Source organism: Ipomoea triloba, chromosome 5 (assembly GCF_003576645.1).
Source record: "Ipomoea triloba cultivar NCNSP0323 chromosome 5, ASM357664v1".
Classification (NCBI taxonomy): Eukaryota; Viridiplantae; Streptophyta; class Magnoliopsida; order Solanales; family Convolvulaceae; genus Ipomoea; species Ipomoea triloba.
In genome coordinates this window covers 22,740,219-22,754,695 of record NC_044920.1, presented here as the reverse complement: position 1 = coordinate 22,754,695, position 14,477 = coordinate 22,740,219, and the positions used below count along the sequence as shown (strand labels likewise).

Below are 14,477 nucleotides of genomic sequence, written 5' to 3'. Positions count from 1 at the left end.
ACGGCCACACCCATGCTGGGTTAAAAGCGTTGCATGAGTCTGCGTCATCAATACTTGAAGCCAATGCAAGTTGCCATGTCTTGGACCACAGAAATTAGGCATAGGATAATTCACTGCCAGCTCCGAGAAGTCTCCGAGTCAATTACTACGAATAGCTAAGCTAACTGCAAAAAGGTCTAACAGAATTTCTTTCTTTCTTTCATATCATATACGGAGTACATAAATACGAATTTTCTTCAATTATAGAATTCTTGTCTTCAGGGAATCAGGGGGTAAGTGTAAAACAAAGAAAAAAAATCAATTGAATACCACAGCAAAGTGCCTATAGCAGTGCGGCGCGTTAATATGATATGAATAAAAAAGAAAAACCAAAAATTGCAACGTCGCCATTAGATCCCTATATTTAAAAAAATAAAAATAAAAATAAAAATAAAATGTTTCTACTCCGATATCAATGGAACTTGTGGAGTCATTGGGTTGGTGGAATTTCGTCGTTACCCTTTTGTTTGCCCCTAAGCATGTCAGTGAAACCGCCCCTCATGATCCGCCTCAATCTCGTGTCTTCAGTTGGTGATGGCAGTGACGCTGACTTCAATGGCTCCACCGGCTCTGTTACAATTGGCAATGGATCCCCGCTTTCTCTTTTTCCTAATAAACCACCTTCACCAAAGAAGCTGCTTACGGATGAAGCAATTCCCAAATGTGCACCCATCACCTTACTTATAGTATCCAATGTACCACCGGATCTTTCCTTTAATATGATTTCAAGAGCTTCTTTGTGTGCTGGATCAATAGAATCAAAGTCTTTGAGTACGTTCTGAATTGTGGGCATCAGGACATCTCTCACACTAGCAGCAGAAAGATCTGCACCAAATCACACCAAGAAGATGAAATAATACATACATAGTTACTAGAGATACTGTTGAACTTGATAAGATTTGTTTACCAAACCTGTAGCATCAAGTGCACGAATTGCTTCACAGAATGCATTTGCTCTCTCACGACGACGCATCACATCATTTGAAGGGGGTGGTGCAGCTGAAAACTGGAAGATCTTGGATAGCAGATGTATAAAAAGTTAAAGAAAGATTTACTATCAAAGTTTTGGAGAAACAATAAGAACCAACGGGCCAAACCTTAACAAACATTATATCTATCAGTAAGGGAGAACTACTTCAAGCACTAGAAAAACCAAGAGAGATAAGGATATAATCTCGAAGTGTATCTGATGTATGTGGTACAGCAATCACCAAAGAACGAATTACAGCAATTGTAGCTTCATGTGACCCATCCTCAATAAAAGCATCCATTTGAACACGGATTTTGTCAACAATCTGAGAACAAAATTTGGTGATATAATGAGATCAAAGCAGCTTGAATGACAGGATAGCATTGGCATACATAAAAAAGACACACCCATACCGAATCAGTTTTAAAATGTTGTGCTACAGCTCCAAACGCATCAATGCTTGCAAATTTCACATGCAAGTTTTGGTCAGAACCAAGTGTTACAAGAGCAGGCAAAACATGAGATGAGGCAACCTTAACATCAACATATGGGACCTATCCAGTAAAGAATGTATTGAGTCAATACATAAATGCATAATGGACATTGCTTAGCATACACATAAACTCTGGAAGTTCAGTTAAATGAAGCTCTTACAATAACTTTTAAAACATTGGCAGCATCTGTTTTCATTCTAATGTTGGAACTCAGTACCATTTCCCAGAGGATGTTAAAAATCATATAATGATGTTGTTCATACGTGCTGTATACAGAAAATAGCACAAGCCAATCAGCAAAGTAGAAAGATTGGGATAAATCCATTCATGATTTCCAAAAATATTTAAAAAGGAAAAAGTAAAAATAAAAATAAAAAATAAAAAAGACGAACCAAAGGAAGCGAACAGAATTGAAAATCTCATGCTTCGCAATTTGTCTTTCTGGTTCTGAACTCTGCATCAACAAATTTCTCACGTATTCCGTCAATTGTTCCCGCTTGGTAGGGGAGCCCAAAACACCTGCCAAGAGAAGAGGTAGGACACAAATTGTAGCAAGTCTCTCCGCTATAGCAGTTTTTGGACTCAAACCTGTGTCATGAAAGAAAACTCAGCTGTCATTTCCAGGAAATTACAGAAGTTAGGGCACACAAGGATCTAATAGTAGTAAACAAATCTCAAAACTAATTACTTCTTATTTTTGATTGGGATTTATTTGGCAGGTATGTCAAATCACCATTATCACCAACTGCTACCAAGAATACAGGAAGCATGATGTGGGAAAGATAAGGTTCCCCAAAGCGATTTGATACCTCTAGTAAGATCTGCAGTACCAAACCCATATTATTAACAACTAAATGCAAAAAATGGTCAAATCAAAAAATCAGAGTTCATGCCAATAAGAGATGAGAGTACCCTTGTTATCTGACTTCTCAAATTATCTTCCTTTTGAGGTAATAAAGATGCCAATTCAATGAATACAGGAAAGCAGTCAATATGCAACCACTCAAATGAGGGCCACTCTGTCTTTCCCCTGTATAAATAACATAGTCTTATAAGAAGAAAATACAAGAAATAAATCTTACAAATACAATCATGACAGTAGACATTACTCTGCGTAAAGTTCAAGCAGGGAGGTTGAGAAAACTTTTATATTAGTGTCTGAGACTGAAGGGAAAGGACAAGTGTCGAGAACTTTTTGGTGGACAAGTGGAAGCAACTCTACCAGTAACCGCAGCAGGACGTCAATATTCCAGCGCTCTCTTTCACCTAAAACTCGAAAATGTGATTCAATGGAGCCTTCAACACCTGAAAGAGGGGGGCACCGCTGGGGACAAGACAATATATTAGATCCATGTTATCAGAGAGGTATCTGAATCTTGAGAGAAACTAGTGCATAGATTATACCTGAGCTGATCTCAAGACATGAGAGAGCAAAAGTTGTAATATATGGTCCAAACTTTTCCCCCAATTTACCAGAGCTGGAACTAGTTTTTTCATGGTTGTTTCTACGACAACTCCAGATGGATCACAGACCAATTGAAACATCATCTCCTCAACCTAAAACAGAAATGAGGAAAAAGGATTGGACAACTCTATTTTCCTTATCATTCTTTTTATATATTTATTTATTTTTAATTTGACTCATCATATTGTGACCAGGGTGAAATGCTCCATTTCTAGACCACGGAGCTTACATTGTAGGCAATTCTGACAAGTCAGGTTTCTTCTCCATGATTGCCTCGAAGCATATGTAGTGAGGCTGACCTTGAAATATTTGTCCGTATTTGGAAAGAGGGGCAGCAGCAAAGCCAGGTTGTGGGCAGCAGCCTCTCGAACAACTGTTGCAGAATCCTCTATCAGCTGTTGCACAATGGACAAGATAAGGGAATCACGAATCTCTGGGCGAACAAATTCAGCGAGCTCTCCACATGATTGAGCAACCAGCAACCTGCGCTCCTCATACATGTGATTGATCTACAAGCCACAAGATCACCATTAAATATAAGACAAGAAAATGGGTATGGTCAGCATGGGATGGTTTCCAGCAGAAGAACAATTTCTCACTTGTTCCCAGCATTGAGGAAGCAGTTCTGTTTCTGTTCTCATCTCTCCAACATTTCTGGCAAGTGTAACACAAGCCTAAACATGACATGAAAAGTTAAGATAGCTCAAATAGTAAGAACATTTGAAACCACAAATACAGAGTTCTGATATTCTTACATCCATTATAATCCGCCTCTGCTGCTCATCTGGACGCTTGATTAAATTGAATAATGTATGAGTCAAGGAATCACGAGTGCTGCTTTCTGGATGGCGCTCAATTGCACACATTATCAAAGGAAGGAGCTCCTACAGAAATACAACATTTTGGCATAAGTAAGACTGCTGGAAAACTATAAGCAATCTTAATTTCAATGCATGGTTAGCACTAGTGAAATGAAATGGGGCAGAAACAACAACTCACACACCTCCCTATGGTTTATCAAAACGTAAGGTACAATTTTAGGCAATGAATCTGAAAGTATCTGAATAGTCCCCAAACCCTGAAAGTTAAAAGCAACATTAGGGAGGCATGATATATAAATATTCACAAAGTGAACATAGTATGTTGTGGCTGAATAAGGGAATTCACCATCTTTTCAGGAATGGGTTCAGCCACTAGACTGTCTGGTTTTACAACTGGTGAATTTGTTTCTGTGGGTACTTCACCATTAAAAGCAGTAAAATTTTCAGGTTTTTCAGGAAGACTATCGTCAACTAAAGGCACTGATAGTTCCTCAGGTTTCTTGACAACTTCTGAGGTCTGATCTATCAGAAGTTGAGAATCTTCAGTTCTCAAATCACTCAATGAGAGACCATTTCTACATTCTGGAATATTGTAATCATGTAATCCTCCAACTTCATCTTTTTCCTCTGCATTTCTCTCCTCATGACTGGCTTTCAAACTCTGAATTTCATTCACCAGCAACTTCATTTCTTCATTGTACCCATCAACAGAAGGTGATTCATATATTTCAGAAGTACTGGCTAATAGATTCTGTTGAGAATGAGCTTCTTCAATTTGCATTTTTAGTGAAGTTATTTCAGCTCTACAGTCATTCAGTTCTTTCCTTTTTCCATCCAGAGATTGCTTTAAGTTTTGGACCTGAAACACAATATTTTAGTATAGCACTTGTGGTGCATGAATGCTGTCATAACAATAACAACAACAATAACCTACCAGATTCTCCTTGTCCTTAATATCCTTCTGCAGGGACATGACGCGGGCCTCAACCATTTCCTTACTCTTAAACAATGCCTGCTTTTCATGTTTCAGCCTTTCATTTTCTTTTATCAATGATTCATTTTCTCTAATCATAGTTATTTTCTCCTGTAATAGAACACAGTTACATTGCATGCCAATTTCAATTTGAAAAGTAGACATACCAACTTTTTAAGTTTACAACATCACTAAGATGGATATGTTTAATAATCCAAGAGTCAACAGCTAGTCAGTTGAAATAGTGGTCCAGAAAGTACCTCAGCAGCTTCTGTGGAGGAAGACAGGTACTGGTAGTAGTAATGGCGCAAAGCATCTGGGGCACATGCAGATGAGTTTGGCCAAACGTCTAAGCTCTGGTCAGTCACCTGCCATGATTTAAAGTTAAAATATATGCATGTCTTTCTGAGTTTTTACTTTCTTCACTCTCTTATTCATTAATCTTTGTTTTCTTTGTCATGTATGCTAGTAAAATTGCAGGATCAAAAACCACATCTAACATCACTGACTTATGCCTGAAATCAATATGAAGATATCATTTTGACAAAAAAGGAAAGATCTCAATCTTCAAAGAATACCTATAGAATTGAAAAGGTTAGGGGTGCAGGGCATGGGGACACAGATGTATGCAATGGAAAATTTTAGTATAATTTAAATACTCATTGACAGAAAAAAGTTCCTCATTAAGGTTCAATTTATGAACATTTAGAAATAAGAAAGCCACTCTTGTTTAAGATTAAATACCTCTTCATAGAATGTCATGGCAGTCAAACGGTATCCTGCTATCAACAGATACTCCTTTACAGCACAGTTTAGATATTTACGCTCATTATCCTTCAAAGGACCCAAATCAGAGAAAGAAGCTTCCCTTTTCTGCTGCTGAAAATCATTTTCAAGTTTTTCAGAAACATGTACCTTTGACTCTGCAAAACGACATCGGCAGGAAAAATGACAAACAGAAGAAGCATTTCAAGTATTAAATATGTGACAAAAGATTTAAAATACAAATCAAGTTGTATACTACTAGATAATCCAAGTCAATCAGGGAACCAGACAGTTAAGGTATTAGAAACTCTAACCATGACAGACAATTTTGGATGTCATACATTTCAGTAATGAAAAGAATCTAACAACAAAAATAGAAAAAAATTTCCGAATAACATACAAGGCCAATGGTACACCTTATAATCCATTACTTAACTACTCCATATTTTAATCTTTTAAACAATTATAAACAAATGATAGTACATGCTTCAATGAAACAATTTTATCTAAAATGTTTAATAAAATATATGACTAGCAAAAGCATAATCCAAGTGATTTCTGAAGATGAAGCTGTGTCGAAACAAAGAAATGCAAAATAGATGCAATGATTACCATTTTTTTGGTCAAGGACACTATGAGCTCGCCTCTGCAAATCATCCTTGAGTTTCACAATGTCTTCTTGAGCTAAACGAAGATCATACTCTGCAAGTGCCAATTTTTCTTCTAGTGATTCTCGATCTTCCAGAAGTGTCTGGGGGTCAGTAACTGTTCTCACCAAAAAAAAAAAGGTACTTAGCTGACAAATACATTAGATTATACACAAGAAAAGATATGCTTAACTTTAAAGAATCAGAATTTTATAACTCTCTTTTAAATCCTACTTCTGATTACCAATGGAAAAGTTCAACTACAAAGTTAGAGCAATTGGTCTCAATCATATGCTTCAATAGCCTTGAGAATAATTCAATTATTTCAGTCAGCATCATGACTTGGTGAATTGACACCATTTAATAGTAGGAAATTTAGAACAAAAACCTTAGTCCAAATTATAAATTCTAAAGATTGATCATAGCCTCATAGGGAATTTCGAAGAAACCTCCTTCAATTGAAAAACAAAACTTAGTTTCAGTGCTGAAGCAAGTTCTACTGTAGAGGCCTATACAACTAAACAGAACTTAAAACGGATCACGAGTGTTCTACAACAATGTTCAGAATAAAGAAGCTCTAAATAATATGAATGCTAAGAGACGTATCAACCTGAGTTGATTTTTCTTTGGACCCAAATTAAAAAGCAGGAAAGTTCGAAGCACTCAAGAATTAGCATAGCATAATGATTCGCAGGTGCAGGATTGTGCGAAATTTTGAGCAATTAAGAAAAAAATTCGATTATTACAGCTAAAAGAGGCATGTAAAGAAGGAAATAATAAGACGAAGAGCGAGCTAGCAAGCTAGAGTCACTGGACTGAGTGAGAGAGACTCAGAACCTCGAAGCGAGTTGAAACGAGCGATCTGATCAGGAGGAAACTGAATTGGATCGGCGAAGAATTCCTTGAGGCGAATGGCCTGGTCGTCGCGGCCATCATCTAGAAGCTCGTGGAGAAGCTCGAATGCCGTTAAAAGGTAGTTCTCTTCCAACAGGAAATTCACGACGCAATTGCACAGAGACGATCTTTCGACGTCCATTTGATCGCCGGCGATGCAGTGGCGAGCGAACAAACACCTTTGTGTGTGTGTGTGCTCAAATGTATTCACTTGCACCGATCGCATTCGCTCAGATCGTCGGTGAAGGAAATTTTCTAACAGAAACAGATATCGTTCCGAGAAATGGAGACACTCAGACACAGTCCGTGAAGACAGAATAAAAAAAATGATTCAGTGTTTCGCAAGGGAGTTAGAGTTCGTGGTCCGATATGTTGATCTCTAATACCAACCGTGGATCTCATGATCGGGGATCTGCATCGAAGTTTGTTGGTTTTGGCAACGGGGCGCGTGCTATCACTTGAGATTTGCTGCCAAGTCAGTGATCAACAGTCAACGCTTTTTGCAGAAAAGTCGAGAACGGGAAATAAATAAGCGAAAAATTGTGATACTTTTGTAATTAAAAAAAGTCGAGAATGGGAAATAAATAAGCGAAAAATTGTGATACTTTTGTTATTAAAATGTTACCGATTAATTTTTATTTGAGTTAATTTCACTTTGATCTTATGATTATGGGTTCTTGTTAAGTTTTAATCTACGACTATTAAAAGTTTAAAACTATCAATTTTCTTTTTAGTATTATTGACTCTGTTACATGTAGTATCTATTCATATATATATTTTTTCAATCTATTAAAACTCAAAGAGTAAATATCGCCTTACTGAGACTCAAACTCATGACCTCCCATTTGGGAGAGTCACTTCATATCGAATATAGTCATTGACTATAGCGATTTTACTCAATTTAGTTCCAAATGACTTTTTGTACTTTATTTAGTCTTCGACTATGATGGTTTTACAAAATTTAATCCTCTGTTAAGAATTCTGTTTGTTCACTATTAGTAGTAGGGTTAACATGGTAATTTCCTCTCCATTTTATTTTTAATCAAATTAATTACATTTTCTAATTTTCCTAATTTCCTCCCATATTGCCAATGCAATTCCCCCTCCCTAATTTCCCTCCCTCTTCCTCAAGCCCTAGCTACAAAAGTAGAAAACGCACGACAAATGCACAACAAATTCACCGGAAGCAAGTACACAGCAAACTCACTAGAAGCAAAAGCATGCCAACAATTGTTGAACCTTGTTATGCATTGTTGGCATCGGAAGCAAACACCATGGGGGATTTAAGACGAAGCATTGGAACCAAATGCACGCTAAAATACGGTACGCACAAAAAAAAACCTTGTTAGTAGGTTTTTTATGTGGATTTAACTCATTTCTTAATGCTGTTTTTTTGTTTTTTTGAAAAGAATTAATTGTTGTTTAGCATATAGACATTCTTTCGCGTGCAATCCTTGGGACTTAGATTTTCTTTCTTCACTAGTGCTGATTATTTGGACAACTTATTCACCTACATAGTTTCCAATTAAAAATATTCCATTTTTACTCTATAATGTTTGAAATTGTATCACTTTATAAAATATTATTTGATAGTATTTTGGATATTTTAAATTAAATTTGCAACATTTTTCAAAATAAAAAGCAATAAAAGAAAACAATCAAAATTGAGAATCACATCGTACTCCAATGACCAAAATAAGAATAAACTTAAATGAGTTCATGAAGATTTTTTTCTCTTTGCCTTTGTAAATTTTCCTTTAATTTTTGTTTAAAAACAATCGTACTAGTATATTTTCATGAAGAATGTTATTTTTGTTGGAAACTTCACTTCCAATTTAGGTCGGGTTAAAGTGAATTCGAATTTTTTATAATGAGATGAAGAGATTGATATGTTGTACGCTCAAAATAGATAGTGGGTGAATGAGAAATTGATTATCTAAGTAGAGCCATTTGAGTTGGCAAATGAATGTGGAAAGGCTTATAAGTAGCTTTTGACTTTTGTCCACCATTTTATATACAAGAGCTTTTTTAGAGCATCCTTAGTAGTGGAGTTATTTTGCGGTTTTTGAGCAGTTTTTGTAAGTGTGATTAAGAAAGCGAAAATGGGATGGGAGGAAAAAAATAAAACAAATATAGTTTAGAAAAAAAAAAAACAAATAAAACAGTCGCATGTCAGGCGCGCCTAACGCGCTCGCATGGGCACTGCTGTGCGCGAAACGCGCACAACAGATGAAGTTTGTGTCTTCTTTGATGTCAGAAATGTCAGCTAATAACCTCATATTTGCATAGGAACCCCAAACCCTATCTCTCCTCCTCTCTCTCATGCTATGGCGGCCAAAATTATGATATTATCTCCTAAATTACCATTGATGGTGATGCTCTTAGAAAAAGGTAAAATTGTATAGTATAGAAGCTCTCTCTAACCCAACTTCCAAAATGAGCCTAAAGATTAATTTTTGTCTGTTTTCGCTCGACTCATACTAACCCTTAACATTTTGTTTGTATACTTGTTAATTTTTCAGAAATATTATTTTCATAGTAATATTTCGTAACAATTTTTCCCTTGACTTTACTTTTCAATATTTATCTCCTCACGTGATAATAAAACTATTTATATTTATGGGCTACTTTGATTGATCAATTATACTTTTTTGTTTAAAAAAAATCTACTTATTAATCAATTGTTTTTAAAAAATTACAATCAAATATTGACATGTATGAAGATGAATGAATGTTATGAGATAAAATCGAGGAAATATAACATCACTGTATTTTCATTTTATGCCAATTTTTGTTTTATTAAGTGTTGGTCCTTTTTTTTTTTTGAGAAAATTTGATTGATATTTTTTTAGTGTCTCATCTTATATTAATAGTTTTTTTAAAAAAATATCTTCAAAGGGGTAAAGTTTTTTTATTTGTTTTGTTTTTGTAATTTTTTATCAAAATTTTGTTGTAATTTTCATTAGAAGTGTTATAAAAAAATATCCTAACTTTGTTAAACTATACCATGAGACATCTTCGCAAGGAAGCTAATTGATATTGCTGGAACCTGGAAGCAAAACTAAACCTTGATTAAGCAACCATTTGAACTACCCGGTGAGACTATACTTTTTGGTTTTTAAAAAGGAACAAATAATTTTTTAACATTATTTCCATTGGGTAGAACTCAAATTTATAAAACCATTAGTTTGCAAAAGTTTTCAAAAAGATAACAAATCTATTCACCTCTTTCGAACAGATCAACAAATATGGTGGGAAATCGCTAAGCATCTTGGTCCACTAGTTTGCCAAGATTTGTAGCCCCAAAAACAGTATAAAGGGAGGAGGGAAGGGGACTATCCATTTCAGGCATCATTATTTTCACCAGCAATAGTTATTTGCAATTGGTCTTTGTAGTTGGCAATTAGTCTTTTCCATCTAACTTCTCTAGTCTTTTTAGTTATATGATTAACATAATATTTCTCTAACTTTGCAGGGTTTGTTCAGTTAGACAAGCATGTACAAGAACTGGAATAATATAGCAGAAAACAAAAAATATTAAAGAGGCTGAAGAGGAGGATCAATACAAGAAAAGCAATTGAAAGTCCATACTTAAAATGCCTTCTTGGCTTCTTTCATGTACTAATCACTTCCAGTAAGAATAACAAGAGCATGCAAATCCACACTAATGACTATAAATCCCCAACATTCTTTGAAGTTTACAAGAACTTCATACTCAATACAAAATTCACAAGACAGGTTACAAAATTTCCATGGTAACTTGAAAGTTCCACATTTCCAAGATATATAAAACGAATGACCTTTTACACTGTTAAGCTTTTCCTCACCGGAAGTAGGCAGGGAATGGGCAGAGAAAGAACAAATAAATAAACAAATATAGAAAGTAGGGGAAATAAAAAATAAAAAAACAACAGACCAACATATGAAGACTGCAAACTTGAAAAAGAAGAAAAACTTGCCAAAATTTTGCAATTCTATAAACAGTATTTCAAGATTGTTGTAGAAGGGATGAGACCTGGGCTGTTACATCATTCGGGGTTTGCTGCATTGAGGACTCAGATAACTGTACTGTTGCCCCCTTTGTAATGGTTTGGCACTGAGATATAAATGATGGAGCAGGAGGCTGAGTTTTATATATCTGACTGTATGAAAGATCATCGTCAAATTCATTACAATAATTAACAGTATCAATTGATGTTGCACCAACAGGCTTTGGCTCAAGAGGCCCAACAAACGATTGCTGACCCTTGGTAGAAGGTGCACTAGCTGGAGCAGCTGATACGGGGAGATTACTCTGCATATTTGCTGCTGGCTCGGGTACATGTTTAGCTGCCAAGGTCTCCTTATGAAGCACTGGTGGAGGGATCACAGCTCCATGCAGATGCAACGGGGGCAGAATCGAAGCAATATCTGTAGCATCATTTACGCTACACTGCATTGGCATATTTAGAGATTGATTTGGAACCACGGGTACCAAATAAATCGGGTATGGTTGATTTACATGATACGGGCTTTGCTGCTGCTGCTGCGGTAGCACAGGAACGTGGTACAGTGGATAACAAGATGATAATTGCGATGTGGTTGTAGGATATTGAGGTACGTAGTAAGGACCTCCATGGACATATTGCATTCCGGGTTTGTACAGCTTCCCATCAGACTGTTGCGGGAATTCATAAGCTGAAACCTGAACCATTTTCTGCGGCTGAATCATAGTTGATGGGTTAGCCATAGGACTTTCTGGTTCAACAGTGCAGCAGCTTGGGGCCATTCCAGAAACTTGGGCAAATGAGTCTTGGCAGATTGCAGGTTTGGGTTGAGATGCAACACTTCCAACACTGTTATCGCTATAAAGTTGTATGAATATACCATTTCAGTTGCAGCCATTACAAATTTAACAAAATAACAGATACCTCTCCTAGGTCGATTAAGAACATACAGAGTAAAAACTAATGAATCCAGATGAAAACACAAGATTGAGACATGAAAGGCCTCTTCCTTAACTCTTTTAGGCAAATAATTTATACATAACTTCCAATTTCAATCAGATTCACCTCCCGCATTTAACACACACACACACACTTGAATTTCATGTTAATTAGTTTCTCATTAAAAATAAAAATAAAAATCACAGGCAATCTGCTGAAGTAAATTACGCACCTTTCAATTGAAGCTGAAGAGGGCACTCTAACCTTCTTATCCTGCAAATTGGCAGTCCCATCCTCACCGTGAACCCCAAACGCCGGCAAACTCGACATAGAAATAAAGGAACTCGTAGAACCAAATGAAGAACTTGTCTCCAAGACCAGGGACTCGCCGGAAACGGAATCAAAGCCACCAGCAAAATCAAGGCCTATCAATGCACGAGGTAGGTTCGAATCAGTGGACTGAACTCTCCTCTCAATCCGAGTATTGCTCAACGCATCGGAGAACCACGATTCCGCTTTCGGGTCGAGGAATCCGGACCCGAGCGATTCGGGCTTGACGGGGAAGAGAAACAATCGGATGCGGGAAGGATTAGGCGAAATAGATGAGGCGATGCGATCGTGCTCTTCGAGCATGTTCTGGAGGTCCTCATCGGTAGTAACGGAGATGAGCGAGTCGAGGCCCTCGTCGGGGAGCTGGTACTTGAGGAGGAAGGGGCGATTGTTATAGAGAGTGCGGGAAAGATGGGCCGTAAGGGAAGCAAGTGAGAAGGCGGTTGTGAGGCGGTCCACGGCGATTATACGAGTTTCACCGCCGGCATAGAAGAGGGTATTGGTTTGGGGGCGGGGAACTATATGCCCACCGTAGCTGCACATAAGACGGAGCTTGGTGGCGAAAGCAGGCGGCGGAGGGAAAGGCGGTGCATCAACGAGGGAGTGTGTCGCGGCGGAGGTAGGCGGAAATGGCGGCTCCATTAGCCGAATACGGTGGCGGAAATCTTGGTTTTGATGGGAAAGGGGTTTTATAAAGATTCTGCTAATGTTTTTGCTATATATATACATACTTCTCTAGCAATTATAACGTTACATGGCGGTGACTGACACCTACTTTTGTTTGCCAATAGAAAAAGAGTATTTTACCATAAATTATTACTCCATACAAATTAATTTAAAAAAAAAAAAAAAAAAAAAGATGAAATACACCCTTAAACTTTATACCAAAGTGTAATTAGGTCATTGAACTTTAAAAAATATAATTAAACACTCAAACTTGTTAAAATGAGTTAAATAAGTCTGATTTATCGGTAACCTGTGTAATATTATTGATGTTGACCATCATTGACTGTCGTTAACCACTATTAAAAAATAAAAAGAAACTTCCGGTGACCTTTTCCATTGGAGAATACGATCGGTTGTCTTCTCCGATGGAAAAGGTGACCAGATTTGGTCGCCTTCTCCACCGGAGAAGCCGGTCGTCTTCTTCGGTAAGGCCACCTATTTTTTAATTTTTAATTTTTTTTTATTTTTATTGTCACTGGAAACCGGAATCTTAATGACTGGTTATTCCAGGTGAATAATCGGTTATTGGGTTTAAACGCACCAAGATAACAAGTTCGAATGTTTAATTGCTTTTTAAAGTTCAAGAGCCTAATTGCACTTTGGCCGAAAGTTCAAGGGTCTATTTGATCCTTTTTCCAACAAATTTTACTCTTTAATTATGTTGAAAGTCCAAATTACTAAAATACAAATTGGTCATTTGTAAAATTTTCAAAATTCACTCTATTAGTTTTCATATATATGCTACTCTTATGCAAAATCTTCGCTAAACACTGTCTTGATTAATGAGAAATCTAAAATAAAAATGACAAGTACGAGATTACTTAGGATTGAAGATACATCGAATTATAATTTAATATGTTAATTTATTACAATTTTTTCTTTTATTTTATATAAATTACTCTTAAAACAAACAAACAAACCAACAAGCACTTCATTGATTGGCTTCCAAAGCTAAAAGATGCGAAAGGAAAATAGGAGGGTCATAAATCCACTCCTTACAACTAGCAGATAACAACAGCCTCTCGAGTAGATGAATTGTCATCCTTACATTCATGTTCATCCTACTACTCTGTACTACCAAGAAGATGTTCTTTTGTCCTTGCAAGGGCGTGACAACTAAAATAAAGAACTATCAAGATGTACCAGAGTTTTAAAAGAGCCATGTTCTGTTATTACAAACTCCTTTAAGAATGGACTTGAACAAGAACTTAAGGAGGCTTTGACTTTGCATATGAAGGGAAGTTGCGCAATGGAAGCCTTGTGGCGGTTAAGGTTTTGAAGGAACTAAAAGTCCGTAGAGAACAATTGCTTTACCGTTGTAGAGTATGACCTGTATTGCACAGTGAACCACTGCACATTGATACATGTTACAGAGTATTTTTAATACGTTACTGGTTTGTTTTTGCTGTATTACATACTTTTTTTAGT

The 14,477-nt window shown here is 36.6% G+C and overlaps 2 protein-coding genes across 4 annotated transcripts; both read right to left on the bottom strand.

The window, feature by feature from the left end:
- Positions 1–216: 216 nt before the first annotated feature.
- Positions 217–7,341, bottom strand: LOC116020087 (RAB11-binding protein RELCH homolog). 2 transcript variants are annotated; one of them, XM_031260559.1, is made up of 20 exons: positions 7,012–7,341; positions 6,140–6,292; positions 5,507–5,685; positions 5,023–5,130; positions 4,724–4,873; positions 4,136–4,648; positions 3,972–4,046; positions 3,724–3,852; positions 3,568–3,642; positions 3,268–3,477; positions 2,908–3,060; positions 2,613–2,827; positions 2,416–2,533; positions 2,192–2,324; positions 1,896–2,091; positions 1,664–1,769; positions 1,423–1,563; positions 1,211–1,334; positions 952–1,068; positions 217–864 (listed from the first exon to the last, which is right to left on the bottom strand). In XM_031260559.1, exons 1-20 carry the CDS (start codon positions 7,292–7,294, stop codon positions 470–472), a joined length of 3,573 nt encoding a protein of 1,190 aa, XP_031116419.1. In that variant the 5' UTR covers positions 7,295–7,341; the 3' UTR covers positions 217–469. The 2 variants fall into 2 exon arrangements, with proteins under 2 accessions (XP_031116419.1, XP_031116420.1); XM_031260560.1 differs by having other exon boundaries at positions 5,507–5,641.
- Positions 7,342–10,656: 3,315 nt separating this feature from the next.
- Positions 10,657–12,997, bottom strand: LOC116018831. 2 transcript variants are annotated; one of them, XM_031258837.1, is made up of 2 exons: positions 12,226–12,997; positions 10,657–11,912 (listed from the first exon to the last, which is right to left on the bottom strand). In XM_031258837.1, exons 1-2 carry the CDS (start codon positions 12,963–12,965, stop codon positions 11,057–11,059), a joined length of 1,596 nt encoding a protein of 531 aa, XP_031114697.1. In that variant the 5' UTR covers positions 12,966–12,997; the 3' UTR covers positions 10,657–11,056. The 2 variants fall into 2 exon arrangements, with proteins under 2 accessions (XP_031114697.1, XP_031114698.1); XM_031258838.1 differs by having other exon boundaries at positions 10,657–11,903.
- Between the last annotated feature and the right edge of the window lie 1,480 nt (positions 12,998–14,477).

Coding starts and splice junctions, on each gene's coding strand:
- LOC116020087 (XM_031260559.1), bottom strand. CDS start 7,294: ATGCGATCGGTGCAAGTGAATACATTTGAGCACACACACACACAAAGG. Junction 3,478..3,567: donor TTCCTCAATGCTGGGAACAA/GTGAGAAATTGT, acceptor TGTGGCTTGTAG/ATCAATCACATGTATGAGGA. Junction 865..951: donor TCGTGCACTTGATGCTACAG/GTTTGGTAAACA, acceptor GATTTGGTGCAG/ATCTTTCTGCTGCTAGTGTG.
- LOC116018831 (XM_031258837.1), bottom strand. CDS start 12,965: ATGGAGCCGCCATTTCCGCCTACCTCCGCCGCGACACACTCCCTCGTT. Junction 11,913..12,225: donor TCTTCAGCTTCAATTGAAAG/GTGCGTAATTTA, acceptor ACAACTTTATAG/CGATAACAGTGTTGGAAGTG.